We start from the raw sequence: 19628 nt of genomic DNA on the forward strand, positions 1-19628 counted from the left end.
GATTTCAAATGACTGGGAATGCAGATATGCATCTCTTGGCCTCACAACGGGCCTCAGGATCTCGCCACAGTATTTATGTGCACACAAATTGCCATCGATAAAATGCAATTGTGTTCGTTGTCCGTAGTTTATGCCTGCTAATACCATAACCCCACCGTCACCATTGGGCACTCTGTTCACAACGTTGACATCAGCAAACCGCTCGCCCACACGACCCCATACACATGGTCTGTGGTTGTGACGCCAGTTGGACGTACTGCCAAATACTCTAAAACAACATTGGAGGCGGCTTATGGTAGAGAAATTAACATTCAATTCTCTGGCAACAGCTCTGGTGGACATTCTTGCAGTTAGCATGCCGATTGTGCGCTCCCTCAAAACTTGAGATGTCTGTGGCATTGTGTTGTGTGACAAAATTTGTCATTTTGGAGTGGCCATTTATTGTCCCCAACACAAGGTGCACCTGTGTAATGATCATGCTGTTTAATCAGCTTCTTGATATGCCACACCTGTCAGGTGGATGGATTATCTTGGCAAAGGAGAAATGCTCACTAACAGAGATGTAAATGAATTTGTGCACAAAATGTGTGATAAATAAGGTTTTTGTGCTTAAGGAAAATGTTGCATTTATATTTCTGTTCAGTGTATGTAGTGTATAATAGACTATATGACCGGGAGCAGCAAATTCCTGAGTAATTATTCAAATCAACAAGTGAATGAATAGAGAATATTAATATCGTCATTATAACCCCTCATCCATGGAAACCAAACTCTCTTTAATCAATGGTTGATAGATAACATGTATTTATTCAACTGACTAACGCTCAAATTACTTTATTTGATTCCCTCATTGAAGTGTCTTTACCAGAGTAACTAGACAGGCAAATCGACAAACAACTATCAAATAAAAACATGAAAGTGTGTTTTTAACACATGCTGGGCTGGCAAATTATTTGACAAAACTCTGTGTCCCTCCATCACGCAAGATCCATAAGAAACCAGCTAAAGAAGAGAATGTACTCGGGGTGTGAAAACATCAAAGGCCATAAATTGTGTCTTGCATCTATAAAAGTCTGCTCCATTGAAGATACTTAAAAAAAAACATCTTCACACAATATTCTAAAGAGATAAATGATGATGGATGAAGTGCTAGATATCTAAAAAAAAGTTCTTGCCATCACTAATATCTTCCTCCAGTGTTTTTAAATGACATCTGTGAGGATTTGAGGGACTCATAAAACAACCAGAGGGAACAGAGAGACAGGGTGATGGGTAGCCTCAGAGCTAAAATTGGATGCATGATTGATCCACACCAGGGTCCAGTTTGAATTCATCAACCCCAGTACACTTCCATTTAGGAACCTCATAGCAACACATAAGCAATAAAGCAATAATCAATTACACTGCTGCTGGCACATTACAATCTTCAAAAAGTAAACAATAGGCCTTTTCAGTACTTATCTCCAAACATGGCCATAGGATGGTGGTCCCTTAATGTTTAACCATGATTAATGACCAACTTTTTTGGGTCATCCACCCAGATTCTGGATTTCAACAAACACAATCAATGTGTTGAGCCAGAAGGCCCACCACAACCCAAAAGAATTCAGCCAAGATCCAACAGTAAGTGCTCCTGACCTATCGTTTGGGAACAACGCCTTCTAAAACATTTCTGTGCATGCCTGACTCCACATTATCTACATATAGCACATAATCATACATAGTGTGTCTAAAGTTTGGACTATTTTACCATCGCATGGAGGTACCACACCTATGTGTCTGTGGTTGTGGTTACGTAAAGATAGCCAGTGTGACCAGCAGGTCCATGTGCGCTCCAGGTGTGCAGCTCACGAAGGGCGCTGCACATTCTTCCAACCCCTGGAGGAGCACCTGAACACCATCAGTCTGTGTGGAGCAACAGATGTTGAGGCCCTGATTGTACTCCAGCCTCCAGATGGAAGAAGTTGGTCCCGCCCCTCGTTTCATATTCAATTAGGAAAATCAAAAGGGACACAGAGCCGGCCTGTCCCGCCACTGACTCCACACACACTGGGGAACAAGAATCTGAGGTGGAAGGTTTGGGGGGGGGGGGGGCAGATAAGAGTATGAACAAACATAATGAACTGCATATGTCCAGGTAGAGGGAAAAGAGGTGGGGGAAGTAGTGGGTGTGTGTGTGTGTGTGTGTGTGTGTGGGGGGAAGGAGAGGTAGTGGGGATGGAATCAGCTTGAGTCTTTTTTTGGCGAGTGATCAAATGAGGAACCCGTCTTATTCTATTACATAAGATCCAGTTCTGTTGCTGCCGCCCTCTGAGCCTGCCTGTCAGACAGTCTGCTCTGGACCCATTGAAATGAACAAAGGTCTCACCTCCCTCGGGAGAAATGCCACACTTTTAGGCAAAGAGCGTGAGAGGGTCTTTAAAATCCTTGTAAAATAAAAAAGAATAGGCCTTTGTTGATGAGATGCAAAACCAGCCTTATTGCGATACAAATGGATATGGAGTTTAATAGCGTGTAACTTTCAAGTGAGTCCTGCACTGATCCTATGTCAGATATTGGTATCTGAAGTTGGCACAGAAATGGAACCTTGACTATGTAGTATTCCCCAGTCACATTCAGGTATAACTTGACAATCTTGACATTTATGGTGGCCCTTAATGTAACAACTTCAATGTTGCGTCAACGTACATATGTTTTACAGAGCCTAATCTAATAACCTGAAAACTGGTCAGTTATTTCTCAGATCTGAAACATAAAATACATTGATACTAATGTAAACCAATGTTCTTGTAAACATGCTCTTTACTCTCCTGAATGAAAAATTATTGGAGCCAGATCAAAATAAATACCATTATTTCAGTTCAATAACCATGTGCCAAGTTAATAGTTTTGGTAGGCTACACAATCACATTTTTAAAACATTGCATAAAAATGATGATACCTATTATACTATTGCCTATTATTTGAATTTGTTTAGAACAAAACAATAACTACATGTGTTGGCTTTAAAAGCATGGCACAACATGATGCTAAAAAAACATGCATGCTCGAAATGACACACATTTCAGATGATGCAAAGACATCCATTCTATTCTGCCTCATGTTCCTAAATCAACCTTACTTTGAGGAGATGTTCAATTGGTTGCAGATGCATCCCCTTAAAACAGGGACGACTAGCCTGTATAGCCCATACATGAAAATAAACTAAAAAGGAAAGGGAGAGGTAGTTTTAGCTAAGTGGGGAGAAAAACATTTAGGGAATTTTTCACACGAAATAACTGAGGGAGTGGGACAATGAGAAAACCGTTATCTTGCGGCAGTGGTCAGGATCGGGGCCAAATTCGTTTCCCAGATGTTCCCAAGGCGCAAGGCCTGCGCTATCACTCCCATTGTAGAACTTTTCACAAAACGGCCCACGTGTAGGTTAATTTATTCCCTTCAGTTCATAATGCCAGCTGGCTAATGTGGGTCCTAACTGCAGTTCTAAACGATGCCTCGTCTTTCATGTTCAATGCACAGTGTGACAGATTAGAGCGATATTTACGCGAACTAATCCACATCCTGAGCGCATGTGGACAAACAGCACTTTTCACAACATCAAAGTCCTCATATGGCAGATGCGAATTCATAGCTGCTGCTGCTACCCTAACCCCATCCGTAAAGGTTGAGGAATTCCGTACCAATGAATGATGTGGCCAAATGACTATTGATAAGAAAGGTACGCCTACAATGTTGCATTTACACATTGTTGCTATATTGAAACGGAGGTGCGCCAACTGGCAACAAACAATCACTTTTGCTAAAATCCTTAGCATGAGAAAGCAAAGTCAAGGACAGTTGTCTAACCAATAAAAGTGTCGCCTAAATAGCCTAAACAATGTATTTTCTAATTGACTGGTGTGAAGGATTAGCAGCTTATCGTTATCAAAGGACTCGGTACTGGGAACCCGTGTATATAGGCAATGTTAGTCATTGTGTAGCCTATGTAGTTTTATTCCTGGTGTTATTATATTTCTATGTTTTTTTTCTCTCTCTGCATTGTTGGACAGAGCCAGTAAGTAGCCTAAGCTTTTCACTGTTAGTCTACACCTGTTGTTTACCAAGCATGTGACATACCCAATTCGATTTGATTTAGGCTACACTTCATTCATGTTGTGTCAAATGTTCAGCCATGTTATTACCTAACAAGTAACACGTTGAGATTTTACATCAACGATATATCTAGCTAGTCTTATAGGATCTACTATAGCCTAATCAACAGGCTATTCTAAGACACTGAAGAGAAACAAATATAACACGATTTAAATGATGTTACGTCACGACCAGAATATAATAGTCTACACAACAAGGTATGGCTGGTAACAGTCCCGTCGCCGGTAAAAGGACCCTCCCCATTTGCGTGATACAATGTGTCAGAAGTGAGAGGTACAAACCAGCGTGACACAATGTGAAGAAAAATGACGGATATCATGTTCACAATGGAAACCTATATGGGAGGTCATTACTGTATTCCCTCCAAAACACTTGAAAATGTTCACCTAAACGTCCCAATACAAAGTACCGTTAGGAAACACAAAGTGGGGTCTGTTCTGTTCATAAAACAGTCCAGCCTACAACGGTTGCTGGCTACTCACAGGTCTCATACTGCAGGATGCGTACTGTAGAAGTGAATCAACAAGTTAAAACTCGGCGCAGAGAAAACTTGGGTCGCCTACAAGGATTTGTTCTCACTTGAGCGAATTTTATCATTGTATACCTTGCACGTTTTGAATCAGGTACAGAACCCAAGAGCACAAAAAAATTGACTTAGGAGACACAGGCATATCAATTACTGTATGTAATGTTTAGCGAAATAAGAAAAGCGAGCCGGAGACTTACCCTGAGTAAGAACCAAATCGTAGAAGTTGAAGGCGAGCAGAAAAGTCACTATCTCAAAACACACATACATCTTATTGAAATCCTAAAGTGCATTGTGAACGAAAAGACAAATAAAACACTGCCGCTTTGACAAGCTCCATGAGACCCTCTGTGTCGGCTACATTAGCGTATGCGGCTCTTCTCTCGTGATCCGCTCATATACAGGCCGAACCGTGGAGGAGATGGAGAACTGGTGGTCACACACAGCGCGTACTGGGCATGCGCATACGGGAGAAATCCCACCGGTCAGAAGAGGGCTGGGTTAACGGTGACATACGTATGATAGAACTAGATAATAACGCCGTTATTAATGCATGGGTGTGGTGTTATCGGGCTAAAAGTATTTCATTTGGAATTCCAGAGATGTCAACCAATTAGGCTTCGAGCATATTGGATGTCGTCTAGAAATGTTTCGAAATCTTTTTGTCATAAAATGTTCACTTTTCTTGCATTCTTGCACGGGCAAACCATTACAATGTCTTTGTTCAAACTGAGTCATCAACACATTTATTCATGTAAAAAGATGGAAATATAAGTCATTGTTCTCCAGCAAAGCAACTGTCCATTCTGCAATAACCCAGACTATAAAACGGGAAATACAGCGAGCGAAAAAGATCAAATTAACTCTATAGGCTAATGTATGTTTGACCATCGCAATCAACGATGACAGCCTACACCTGCTGTTCCAAATGATACAGCCTAAATGTCCTGGGGAAGCAAAACATGTCATCCGTCATGACATCTGGTTAGCGGAGATATAATAAGATATAATACTTTTAATGAAAAACAACAACACTGCATTTAGCATGGTCGCCCAGACGCTCTGCGCTCACAAAGGGGCCAATGTTGAGTTGATGAACCAACCTCTGATTCCCAGGCTCCAGGGCACATATCAATCACTGAAAGGAACAGCCTCAGCTCAGCTGCCTTGCCTAGGTCAGGTCTACTGTGCTGTGCCATGGGCATCGGATTCTTCTAACTTTACTCTATTTATGCTCCTTTCTAGCTCAGTTGGTAGAGCATGGCGATTGTAACGCCAGGGTAGTTGGTTCGATTCCCGCGACCAATGATAAGTAACAATGTATGCACGGCACGTATAACTAACTGTAAGACGCTATGATAAAAGCGTCTGGCATGTACTGTGTTATTATAATGTATTTTGCGTCCTGTACTTTCTGTCTAATGTCACTATTCTTTCCAATGATCATATTGATGGCTCTCCAGAATGTATGCTTGAATGAAGTTATAGATTAATGTATTAACTTAATGTATTTGCACACACACCACTTTAATAAATATGTCATTTAGCAGATGCTTTTATCCAAAGCAACTTACAGTCATGCATGCATACATTTTGTGCATTTGGGAACTTTACCTAGTACAATTGTCCATTGTGGTATGAATAAAGTTAGATTAAAGTCAATTTGATTAAAAACATGCCCTTTTAAAGGTCACATGACTTTCCTGACCTGCCCTGCCCTGGCCCCTGGGAGACAAACAGTGGCGGAGGTATGATGGACGTCCAGGGGCCACGATGCTGACTCCAGTCCCCTAACATCCTCCCAGCTCCGGGGTGATCATTCTATTCGTCTGACCCCTGACCTCTGTCCCCCTATGGACAGATTTGTACGGCGCGCCAAACAAAAGGACCGGTCCGCTCGTTGACATGGGAATTAGATGTGACAAAAGCCTGACAGACAGACAGAGCCTCTACATGTTCTTCAAACATCTCTTTTCCTGTTGGCCCCCGCACGTTCCTGCAATGAAGCTGTCATGGTGGAATGTTATTGATGATGTGTGTGTCAGGGATGATAGGCGGCTTGGGAGAGGCTACAGAAAACATCATGAAGTGTGATGAGCTGGATGTGTAGAAATCTGATGAGAAACAAGAAAAACAAAAACACATGATACAACAGAGTGCATTCATTCTCACACAGGCCTTAACCACTAGCGCATATGCTAGTGTACAAAACATTAGGAACACCTGCTCTTTCCATGACAAACTGACCAGGTGAATCCAGGTGGAAGCTATGATCCCTTATTGATGTCACCTGTTAAATCCACTTCAAATCAGGGTAGATGAACGGGAGGAGACAGGTTAAAGGAGGATTTTTAAGCCTTGAGACATTTGAGACATGGATTGTGTCCCATTCAGAGGGTGAATGGGCAAGACAAAATATTTAAGTGTCTTTGAATGAGGTATGGTAGTAGGTACCAGGCTCACTGGTTTGTGTCAAGAACTGCAACGCTGCTGTGTTTTTCACGCTCAACAGTTTCCCGTCTGTATGAAGAATGGTCCACCACCCAAGAGATATCCAGCCAACTTGACACAACTGTGGGAAGCATTGGAGTCAACATGGGCCAGCATCCCTGTGGAACGCATTTGACACCTTGTGGAGTCCATGCTCTGATGAATTGAGGCTGTTCTGAGGGCAAAAGGGGGTTCTAACTCAGTATTAGAAAGGGGTTTCTAATGTTTTGTACTCTCAGTGTATATTCAATAAAGTCATGCATTATGGGTTAGGCATTTCTGTGTGACTCATAGTAAGGTTTAATGAAAGTTTCGTCAATAACAGGTTTGTGTGTATGTTTTTGTGTGTGTGAGAGATTAACCAGAAGGTGTTAAGGGAGAATTGCCTGTCCTTCAGCTGCTCATGGCCATCCACTCCTCCGTCTCCCCCCTAGGCAAAACTCAAGCCCTTTCACCACCTGTCAGACAGACAGTGTGATGACAAGTACTTGTACGTGCAGTTCTACCACTATTATTCCTGGCACACTGTCAGTTTTTTGGATATGTGGCTTACTGTATGGGTGTGAATGAAATCCCCACATTTCCCCGTTCCTGAGAAAGCAAACAGCAGTCACGTTCACACAGACGTTCAGACTGTGTCCTTTGAGACCCAGATGTTTTGGCTATGTCTTATCCAGGCACACAATGGACATGGATCAACAATTTGTGGGTAGCAATAGCAATTGTTTTCAGGTAAATTGCCTTATTTGTCATTCAAGTGTTTGAATATTTGACATGTGTGAGAGGACTGAATGAGATGAGGTCTCGAGTGGTGCTTTATTAAGAGTACCAGGAGCAGCCCATACTGCAAATTCTGTTGAATACGTTATGCACAGATACCATAGGCAACTTATCCCACTAGTGCTTGGCTCGGTAACTGTTCAAGTATAGACTGTGACTGGAATAGGAGATGTTCCTCCCTGGCTGCATTTACACAGGCAGCTCTTATACTCTGCCCAATTATTGGCAAAAGAGTTGATCTGATTGGTCGTATATCAATTAGTGACTGTGTAAATGCAGCCACTGCGTTACACAAAAAAATGTCACCCTGCACCAAGTGTGTTTGATTTGCACAGCAACGTGTCCTGGATGGTCAGCAAAGATCAGCCCAATTAATATTTTTTGGCCCAATTATTGGTCTGTTGACCAATCAGATCAGATCTTTTGCCAATACTTGGGCAAAAGATCAGAATTGGGCTGCCTGTTTAAACTCAGCCATATTGTGTAAGCCAAAGACAGACTCGTGATGTACCTTGTAGCACAGAAAGTAATGTACCTTCTGGCACAGAAAGTTATACTTCTGATCAAAATGTAACCAATTCAATGCCCATGGCAGTATTTCTAGCGTTTTTAAGTTAAAAGAAAAGTTCACCCAAATTACAAAATGACATGTTGGTTTCCTTACCCCGTAACCAGGAAAATAAAACCAAAGCATGGATTGCTGTCCTACATTTTCCATAGACTGCTTACAGAGTAAGGAAACCAATGTCTCAGTTTGTGATTTGGGTGAACTATCCCTTTAATAACATTTACATCCATCCAGCCTTTTATTCTAATAGCATTTTACTACAGCCATGTTGGACTGGGGCATGTGTTAACCAAAACAATGACAAAAGTAATCGTACTGTAGTTGCTGGAAGTACGCTTTGGAACTTCTGCAGCCCTACCTAGATCCATCCAAGACCTGGATTCAAACTGTCACATCCTGTAGTCCATTATAATCACAGCTATAACAGGAAGACCTCCCTCCGCCTTTATAGTGGTAGGCCTACGACCCACTCACAAGACACATGGAAACTTCTTTGAAGGAAAGGGTTACTTACAGTACAGCAGCAAAACGGTTCGAATTCGGCTAATGGGGTTTACACATGTAGGCCGAGTGTCGTCGCTCACCCGTACTGCGACAGGGTCGGGCGACCAGAAGAAGTAGTCCCGGCTATGGGGAGCAAACTGCGTGTGAAGCCCAACTATAATTCACATTACACTTTAAGGAGCACGGAGCTTCTGCCATAATCATAGTGCTCTCTGCTAATGCAAACACAGCAGGCCCCTTCTGACTGTTTAGAATGTCACTAATTAGTAAGGAATTCCCTCACCTGGTTGTCTAGGTCTTAATTGAAAGGGGGAAAAATGAAACCTGCGGACACTGGGCCCTCCATCGAATGAGTTTGACACCCCTGGACTAGATATTGGATAGGTGAACGCCAGAGATCTATCACATGGCTTTCATCTGTCTAGTCATTTCTAATCACTGATTACTGATTACACTAATCACTGATTACACTAATCGCTGATTACTTATTACACAAATCACTGTCACTGATTACTTCAAGGAGGGGTGAAGGGAAGGATTCAAATAGGGCCTGTGTCTTGGTAAAGTCACCTACTGGAGTAAGGGGGAATTGCTAAAAAAAACAACATTGAGCCTCTATACTACAGTTCCACATCAGCACCAAATTGACCACCATCTCTGATTGACTCAATAGTTGGCCATTCGCAGCAGGTGGCCGTCCTATCGCCTCTGACCACAGAATATTGGTGGTAATATTCTGTTAATGTTTAATCACCACCATCTGTCTTACCGGGCACGGCCAGCTTTCGTGTTGGTCTGTCTTGTCCTTTAACCACAGTACATGGGTGGCAGCCAGCATCAATGTAACTGGACCAGGCTTTCAAAACAAATTACATCAGACTCATATTATTAAGAAAAAGGAAACATTTTTATTCAATAAGCACCAATTATTGTATAAAACATACTCTCACATAATGATCAAATCTCTGTTGTATAAAAATTCCATATTCGTTTTTTTTTGTGGTGAATTTCTATATGATGGGTGGAATTTATGTTAAATCTAACTAGGTACCTATCAAATCAAAATTCTAGCGCAGTAAAAGGAATGCTGTACAAAAAACGACCAATTTCAGAAGAGGCAAAAAACTGAAACAGTCACTTTGACAAACAATCTATAAATTACATACTTAACCTTAATCATTTGATTCATTCATGTTATGTGCGGTCAAGGTATAAATAAAACATTGAATTTAAATTAAACACTGAGAGAAATTCTTGCTCAAATGAGAAATGTGTGTAAATGTATAAAAAAAACTGAAAGACAATCTTCATGGATATGAAGTGACAAAAGTATAAAACAAATCTAATACAGTGCATCAAAATTTCTTTGGTGGTAATACTGGTTGTTCCCTTGTTGGAATATGGACATTATGTTGTGTGAAATATGGTATTGGCCCTGGTCTAATGGAGTAAACATCTCTTATAGAATTACCTAATAGGACAACCTGTAAACACGACCAATCACTGGAAGACAAAAGGTGACATCTTGACTAGGAGAAATATCTGTAGTGAGAAAGAATCTTGAAAGTTGACAGTTGTGATTTGAAAGTTGGTTTAAAAAAACTGTGCAAAGCCTCGATTTGGAGCTGGTCTGACAGACAGTATCCGCTCTTTAGCACCATCTCAGTCAATCAACCAACCAATCAGAGGATGGGAGAGGAATAAGTTGATGACAATGATGACATGTTCATAAAGCAATGTTCATGTATTTACACCTTTCCAGAGTGTTAAGATGACAGTGGATGGATTGGGGGATGGAGGAATGGGGGGGGCATGAGACTGTTAAAGGTCTATTAAACATGCTCTATGGTCTCGATGCAGAGAATAATTAACTCGTTGGAGCAGCTGCTTGTTTGCTGTCCTATAAGGGAGCCCGAGGACAAACTGGACGACTGGCCCACGATGGAAATGTCGTTGACCCGCCACGACTCGCAGGACCGGTCTACCGCCATGTTTCCAAACGTATTGGAGCCGTGCCAGATGCTCTTCTTAGGCCTGTTGGGAGCGATAGACAAATATAATGGGAGAGTGTATGGGTACAGCATATACACAGGGACATGTACACCAGAGGAGGCTGGTGGGAGGAGCTATAGGAGGACAGGATCATTGTAATGGCTGGAATGGAATGTATTGGAACCGTCAAACATGTTGTTTCCATATGTTTGTGTTTGGCCATTTATTTAGTTCCAGCCATTACAATGAGCTCGTCCTCCTATGATGTACAAACAAAGTACACGCCAGCACACACACACACACACACACACCCACACACCACACACACACACACACACACACACACACACACACACACACACACACACACACACACACACACACACACACACACACACACACACACACACACGTACGTTAAGAAGTCATACAGCATACATAACAGATGTTCACGCAAACACCAACTACGTTTCATTTACCTTCTATTTAAATAATCCTCCAAGAATAAAGTCACAAAATAAACTAATGGGAGTTGAACTAATGTAGCCCCAAACTGAGCAGAGATACCCACAGATGTGACCTCAACCTAACAGATGACATCAACAAACCTATTTCTCTGCTCTGTCCCTGCTATATCCATTCATACATGGTCTCAAATAGACTTCGCCACAAAGTCAGAAAGTGTCTGTTTGAAAAACATCTATAAACAGTCACTTTGGAGCCACAGTTGCCAGCCTCCAGTCTCTGGTTGGTTGGGGCTGCTAAATTTAACATGGCTGTGTATAAATAGGAGCAAAATAGAGAGAGGGTGGACATAGCTGGCTCGCATTGGCCCGGGCTGAAAAACACAACGCTACAACCCCCGATGTCTGGATTGCGGTCGGGCTATCCTGCATTTAAAACTTCATTTTGTGGAAACAGCCATGTCTGTCCCCTCCCTTCTTCATGCCTCACTGTTCCAAACCCACTTGTCTTTTGGTGAAGCTGCTTGGGTCGGGTGGAACTGTGGAGAACATGACGGGTGGATGAGGATGTCTACCTAGCCTTCACTCTTTAGAGACTGATACAGGATGAGTTGTGGATGAGCGTGTCCACATAGCCACAGGGCCCTGTGTCTGAGGAACTGGACATCTGTCTGTTTCACTGACCAGAAGGGGTCTGCCAATACGTCCCGTCCATCGAAGGAGTAGATTGGGATGTTTGGCGGGAATTTGCCTCCACCCCCAGTGAAGATAGACTTGTAGTTACTGAACAAAATGTCGCCCTGTGGATACAGAAAGGAGTAATTGAGTTGCGTTTGACAGTTAATTTTTTAAAGGACCAATGTAGACCTTTTTATCTCAATATTCAATCATTTCTAATAAAAAAATAAACAAAAATAATTTCTTAACAAAGAGCAATTTCTCAAGCAAGAATTTTGCTATTACTGTCTGGGAGTGAATGGGGAGGGGAAAACTGAAAACTAGCTGTTATTGGCAGAGAGGTTAGGAACTCTCTTTCTTATTGGTCTATTAACTCATTTACTGCCTGGTGATGTCACCAGGCAGGCCAAAACTCCATCCCACAAAAACAGGCTGAAAGGTCAGGCGGTCTTGGCAAACAGCTCTTACACTAAAACGGTATTATCACAATTTTCACAATTTCACAGTATTATTCCAACCTCATAGTTTGGAAAAATATATAAAAACACAGGAAAATTACACTTTTGACTGCACTGGGCCTTTATCACTGATCTTAGATGAACCTATGGGAAACAGAAGTTGGCTTACCCTGAGGTTGGTAATGGGGTAGCTCTCCCTGAACTTCTGGGGGACCAGGTCTTTATTAACAGCCCGGGGTTTTGGGGAGGATAGGAAGGCCCGGTAATAAGCGGACAAGCCCATGGCCTTGGCCTGTTCATAACACATCTGGTCTGCTTTGTAGACCCCACCAAAGTTCCCTGTGTGGGGCTGGTTCAGAGCCACCAGTTTGAGCTGAGGACGAGACAGTGGAATAGTGGTCATTCATTAGTCATTAGTATGTATTCTAAACCACCACCTCATTCAGAGTGGTCCTTCGAGCCGGATACTACTCCAGGTGGTCAAGGTATCCAACAAAACTGACACGTGCATATACACAAACAGACACACACACCCACCACTATTCTCATCTCTCTTTGGTCATGGTTTCCAAAACTCGGTCCTTGCCCCCCCTCTGCCCTCCCCAGTGCACGTTTAGCTTTTTGCCGTAGCACCACACAGCTGATTCAAATAATCAAAGCTCGATGATGAGTTGGTAAATTGAATCAGCTGTGTAGTGCTGGGGGGGGGTGGGGGGGGGGAGTGCAGGGCTGAGTTTGGGAAACCCTGTCTTAGGTGATGGTCTTGGCAGTGCTGTTGAAATGGGAATGTAGCAGAGTAGCATGGTACAGTCTTCTTTTGTGAAATGTGGATCTAAATCTCAAAACCCAAACCTGGCCTGCCTCGGGCTGTCCTTCAATGACAGCACACAGACAGTCATTTAGTCTAAAAGTGGAATACTCCAAACCACGGCAAAATCAAATTTTGTCTCCAGCTCATTTTGCGGCCAGACTTGAGCCAAACCAATGACTTGCTTTCAAGAACGAATAACAAAGATTCAATTTCAGACTTATTCTCCCTTTACTAGATACAAACTAGAAAGCAGGCAGTTATAAGAAAGTATTTTAACTGTTTCTTTGCTCCAGTGCAAAGATTCATAAGAAAAAGTGGTGAAACAAAAGTTCAAGTAAATATTTGAGTAAGAAAGGATATTCAATAGAAGTGTAAATAAAGACAGGTTTATGTTTTTAAAAACCTTTTATTGTTCCCCTATGAAATAACAAGAGCAAACTTTGCACAGTTGCAAACGCTTAGTCAGTCTTGTCTTAATTTGTCAACAAACTCACCCCATATTTTCTGCCGCTGCCTGGCTGAGCCTAAGGGGGCAAAAGTTTATTACTAACTAGATGCTAAACATAAAAAGCAGCAATCACACAGCATATTCTGCTCTAAGCATCCATTACATGGAGGTCTACAATGCACTTTCACACAATGCATTGATGTCAATGGGAGAATTGTGCAGAAAATTCATGCAGTTGAACATGCACAATCCTCATCTCAACTCTACTGTTTTTACCTCATCATTTAGAAGGAGATTCATTGGGAAGGGGATCAAGTCACCAAGCTGTAGAGACAGAGACACAGATAAACACCAAACACATCAGTTAGTTCCACAGCTCACAGAGACACTATAGAGACATAGAAGAGAGGGACCAGAGATGCTGCTGTACCAGGACTTCCTTCCACCCCTGTTGCACCCGGATGTAGAGTTTGCCTGTCCCCGTGGTGAAGCTTAGGGTCCCCTCGCTGCTGTCTTTCGTCTGTTGCATCATGACCTCGCTGGAAGGAAACGTCTTCAAATAAAATAAAAACATAGAGAGAAACACATTATTCGACTGGAATGAAGTATCGGAATATAGTAATTGTTGGGGAGGCCCTGGCCAGAGTGATTGAGGAAAGGACAGCAATATCTAGCATGGCGGGGGTTATTTGATGACGCGACGGAGCTGACGTGATAATGTAACAAGGATGACATGATGTAACAGAGTTGACATTTTGATGGTATGATGGGATGACATTATGGCGTGATGGGGCGGATATGTGACAGCGTAACGGAGGGGACAGACTGACTGACCATGGCAGAGGTCCCAGGAGGTCCAGCCGGGCCAGTGGGGCCTGGTGGCCCATGGATGGTCACAGCTGGAATTAGAAAAATGAGATACAAGCACAACGGTAAGAATTTCTTATGTGATGCTAGTCACCATATTATACCATACAGAACATTTCACAAAGGGTGCCACCAAGTCTTACCTGAGCCAAAATGAGAGGGTTCTCCGGGGGGTCCGGGAGGCCCTTGGGCGCCTTGAGGGCCAGGTCTCCCATACCCAGGAGTACCAGGAGACCCCGGAACACCTGGATAGCCACGGGGCCCCATAACAGTTTCTCCTTTGGGACCCTGAAACAAACACAGTGCTTTAGTAGATATTTATCTCCAGTATCTTTACATATAATAAGTTAATGGAACATGGTGACTTATTGAACCCCATGATGCTGCGGGGTTACTTAAATGCAGCCAGTAGGGAAAAAATCCCTTATTGTTGCATGCAGCACTTGAATTTGTAAGAACTGGCAAAGCAATGTATTATTTTGCACACAACTTGGATTTCCTTTCAAGTCAATTCTGCCTTTTGCCACCGTGGCCAAGTTCAAAATCCTCATTACTCACACAACCCAAATGCCTATCTAGCACACCATCAAAAGAGGTCAAAGACAACAATAACGCCCTCAAATGAAGTTGACACTGATTATGTACCATCTCATGTGTCTATGTTGTATCGTGATCTTCTCAGTAATTGTAATTGGTCAAAGCTGTGGTGGGTGAGCGTGGCTTTGGAAGCATATGGTCTCAATGGAAATGGGACTCACCACCAGTCCTGATCTCCCAGGCATACCAGGTGAGCCCGGTAACCCGGCCTCCCCCTTTTCTCCCTTGTCCCCCCTGAAGCCATGGTCCCCTTTATTCCCCTGTGGATAGACAGACACACAGACTGTGAGAGCTCCAGAAGTAAACAGCACGCACACACACACACACACACACACACACACACACACACACACACACACACACACACACACACACACACACACACACACACACACACACACACACACACACACACACACACACACACACACACAAACACACACAGCAGAAACAAATATTCAACTTACCGTAGTTCCTTTGGGAAGCATTGTAACTGCAGGAAAAACACATCATCCATTGATTATTAAAGATGATGCATGAATAACACCTGTGTCCTTACGACAGATTATAACATGTATTCTTTATATTAACAGTAAAGCAAAATCATACTGTAGGTGAACAGTAATAAAGTCTATCGTGACTCACGTGGTGGGGCAGGCATCCCAGGGAAACCCCTCTCCCCCCTGTCCCCTTTGGTCCCAGTTGGAAGACAGTTAGCCCCCCCTACAGGTCACATAGGGAATAACAGGTGAGCGTTTGGCATTCATATCAGAGAATACAGCACAACAAAGTAATTGCAAATGGTTTCATCAAAAGAACACGACTGCCTGCAAAAAGATTAACGCAGCCATGCTTATCTCCTGAGTCCAAGCAGACAAAACAGAAAGTTAGTCTGTTTCTATAAAATCCCACTGTATCAATACTTCTTCTTTGCAGTCACTAAATAATGATCAAAATTGGAAGTACTATCCAAAGGTGCAGAATGATCGGAAATTACTCTTCTTTTATGCATATTTCCTCAAATCAAATATTATTACTGATACATTAAAAAAAAGAATTAAGCACATTGTGTGCAGGATTCATTCATCAGTATCATCACAATCCAATTCAATGTATTCAATACAAAGGCTGGTTCCATTGGTACACAGAAACACTATCCACAACAGAAATAATGAAAGGTGAATACAATGGAACACAACTGATATGAATGTATAGCCTCAATCCACACCAAAGCTCTATCATGGAAGGTCACAACGTCGAAGATGATTACTTAGAAGTAACCTAAAGTTACTTAGGAGTAACCCAACTTCATTCTCTGCATCTCTGCATCTCTGCATGTCCTCAATACTGTAAAAAAGTCTATATATTGTACATGTTATGACACTGATGGGGTGATGTATACTTGTTTGCAGTATTATTTACTGATTACCGGAAACAGCGAACACAATTGCATTCATTTCTCTTCTGATGAAAACAATGTGTTACATTCTGTGAACAGAACACTTTAACAGTGCATTTTGTATTCACTGATGCCATTTGTATTTCAAGTTGAGAACAAAGAAATACCTCTAATTGATTTATTTATGATGTTCTGAAATGTTATGTCATATCCAGAAAGTCCTTCAACTCACCATTTGTTGAGCTCTTAGAACCATTTATCTGAAAAAGTGAAACAAACATGTTAAAAGACATGAGATACATTGGATTTTTCGAAGCAGGAACAAGAACAGCGCTTGTGAAAGGAACATGCATTTCAGACACAAACAAAAACATTGTACATGATGAACAAGACGAATCCAAGACAGCTATTATACTGTATCTACAGTGTATAATATTTCATATTATAAATGACGTTGAGCTCACAGTGGACGAGTTAATCTATCTGTAACAAAATAGAGGGTTAGAAGGATGAACAAAAAAACCCATCTAAAACATGCCAGTGACCACCATCACCCTGGATGAAAGATGCTTTTTCAAGATGGCCCCCATGAAAGACAGGAGATGCTAATCACACTTGGCTCATCTCACTTCTGAAAGACCTTACATAGTAAGTACATTCATTTGGTCGTGTTGTATTTTAGAACACTATTAACCTGGTATTTACTACAAAATTACACGGTTATACAATCTGAAAGGAATTCTTGAAAATTACTACACGTCTCACCAAATACCAGGCAAATACATACTGCAATATAAACAATTGCTTCTGTTTTGACACTAGTGCATCTTCTAAAAATCTAAATATTATAATTTTCATGAATGCTTAATATTCAATCTTGGGGACCATCCTGCATTTTGTTAGTCTTCTCCATGAAACACCAACCTATGGAAGAGCAAACCCACACCACATGACCACCATGTCCATATGACATGCAGCATGCTGGGAGAGATTCTCTATTCACACCTGGAATAGGTTAGGGACCATGGATGCAACATGCACATTCCCCTTTTATGATGGAGAAGTGAGGAAAGATACTACACAGATTAAACAAGTGACTGTGAGACGAGAGAGAGAGAGAGAGAGAGAGAGATACATGGTGTTTATGTGTGTGTGTTTTTGTGTGTGTGTCTGTGAGTGAGAGAGAGAGAGCGAGAGAGAGACTGATTGTGTGAATGAGTGGTTGAGAGAGAGAGAGAGCGAGAGAGAGAGAAAGAGAGAGAGAGAGAGAGATAAGAGAGAGCGAAAGAGAGAGAGAGAGAGATACAAAGTGTTTGTGTGTGTGTTTTTGTGTGTGTTTCTGTGAGTGAGAGAGAGAGAGAGAGCGAGAGAGAGACTGTTGTGTGCATGAGTGGTTGAGAGAGAGAGAGAGAGAGAGAGAGAGAGAGAGAGAGAGATACAAAGTGTTTGTGTGTGTGTTTTTGTGTGTGTTTCTGTGAGTGAGAGAGAGCGAGAGAGAGACTGTTGTGTGAATGAGTGGTTGAGAGAGAGAGAGAGAGAGAGAGAGAGAGAGAGAGAGAGAGAGAGAGAAAGAGAGAGAGAGAGAGAAAGAGAGAGAGAGAATGAGTAATGGAAAGAATGAGTCAGAAAGAAAAGGTATACTCCACAGAGCCAGACAGACAGGCCTGAGCTCAGCCTGCCCACCGCTGTGCTGTCAGTCACTTACGGCCTTTTTGCAGTGTGGTCTGGGAGGGATGGGAAAAACTGTCTTCAAAAAACGTAGGGGAAGAAGGGGACAGTGAGCACAGGAGAGCTACAATACCTGACGATGACATGGACAAACATGGATATAGGAAGGGAGGAGGGGGGGTGGGGGGGGGGGTCAAACTTACTCCTTTGGGGCAGTTGAAAATTCCGGGACGTCCTGGGGGTCCGGGAGGGCCAGGGGGCCCCTGAGAACAGAGAGAGAACAAGAAAGAGAGACAGAGAGGAAGAGAAAGAGGAAAATTAGAGTTGAATGGACAACATACAGGTTCAGAAGTCCAATTCACATCCACCTTGGAGTGATCAAGGTCCTTCTGAATCACTCACCCACAAACCTTCATAGTGAAACAACCCTTGATTTGCACACATGGACTTCAGATATTACCACAAGGGCTCTGCCCTTTTGCCCTCCTATGAGAAAAGTGCCCTTTCAGATTGGTATATTTTTTTTACTAATTTGAATCTTACTTTTAGTCTCTTTTCTCAATATACAATATGAATTGCGATTCTCACGATTCTCAAGATTCTATATGTACTGCGATTTTGTTTGCAATTTGATGTTCCAAACATATTGCTCACTATATGTCTGCTGCAGAGAGACGAGAGAGCATGAGAAAACACGTTTTGATCAGTCAGGGAAATAAAAGTGCTGAAAACATGTTGGCTCACTATCTAAAAAGAAGATGGAGAACAAGCTATAGGAGTTTTGGTGCAGGTACAGCCGATTAGCGCTAGCTAACGCTACCCAAAGTAGCAAAAATATATATATTTACACTATATATACAAAAGTATGTGGACACCCCTTCAAATTAGTTGATTCGGGCTATTTCAGCCACACCCGTTGCTGACAGGTGTATAAAATCGAGCACACAGCCATACAATCTCCATAGACAAACATTGGCATTAGAATGGCCCGTATTGAAGAGCGCAGTGACTTTCAACGTGGCACTGTCAAAAGATGCTACCTTTCCAACTAGTGAGTTTGTCAAATTTCTGCCCTGCTAGAGCTTCCCCGGTCAACTGTAAGTGCTGTTATTGTGATGTGGAAATGTCTAGGAGCAACAACGGCTCAGCCGTGAAGTGGTAGGCCACACAAGCTCACAGAATGGGACCGCCAAATGCTGAAGTGCGTAAAAATCATCTGTCCTCAG

The 19628-nt window shown here is 42.3% G+C and overlaps 2 protein-coding genes across 4 annotated transcripts in view; both read right to left on the reverse strand.

Moving 5' to 3' along the window:
• LOC106590283 (reversion-inducing cysteine-rich protein with Kazal motifs) overlaps positions 1–5112 on the reverse strand; it is a 56343-nt gene extending 51231 nt beyond the window's left edge. Inside the window, exon 1 of the mRNA XM_014181125.3 lies at positions 4879–5112. Coding sequence (XP_014036600.1) covers positions 4879–4948 — 70 coding nt within the window. The 5' untranslated portion in view covers positions 4949–5112. The remainder of the gene's footprint in view (positions 1–4878) is intronic.
• Positions 5113–9905: 4793 nt separating this feature from the next.
• The window catches only part of LOC106590282 (uncharacterized), an 81017-nt gene continuing 71294 nt past the window's right edge, over positions 9906–19628 (reverse strand). For 2 of the 3 annotated variants that reach the window (XM_014181123.3, XM_014181122.3), the window contains exons 29-42: positions 18606–18665; positions 18440–18481; positions 16967–16994; positions 15981–16058; positions 15803–15828; positions 15497–15595; positions 14882–15026; positions 14706–14770; positions 14302–14424; positions 14148–14195; positions 13918–13947; positions 12782–12985; positions 12161–12276; positions 9906–11054 (exon numbers count right to left, since the gene is read on the reverse strand). In XM_014181123.3, coding sequence (XP_014036598.2) covers positions 10853–11054; positions 12161–12276; positions 12782–12985; positions 13918–13947; positions 14148–14195; positions 14302–14424; positions 14706–14770; positions 14882–15026; positions 15497–15595; positions 15803–15828; positions 15981–16058; positions 16967–16994; positions 18440–18481; positions 18606–18665 — 1266 coding nt within the window. In that variant the 3' untranslated portion in view covers positions 9906–10852. The remainder of the gene's footprint in view (positions 11055–12160; positions 12277–12781; positions 12986–13917; positions 13948–14147; positions 14196–14301; positions 14425–14705; positions 14771–14881; positions 15027–15496; positions 15596–15802; positions 15829–15980; positions 16059–16966; positions 16995–18439; positions 18482–18605; positions 18666–19628) is intronic. The other variant, XM_014181124.3, reaches the window with a different exon arrangement.

This window comes from Salmo salar, chromosome 29, assembly GCF_965601325.2.
Source record: "Salmo salar chromosome 29, fSalSal1, whole genome shotgun sequence".
Classification (NCBI taxonomy): Eukaryota; Metazoa; Chordata; class Actinopteri; order Salmoniformes; family Salmonidae; genus Salmo; species Salmo salar.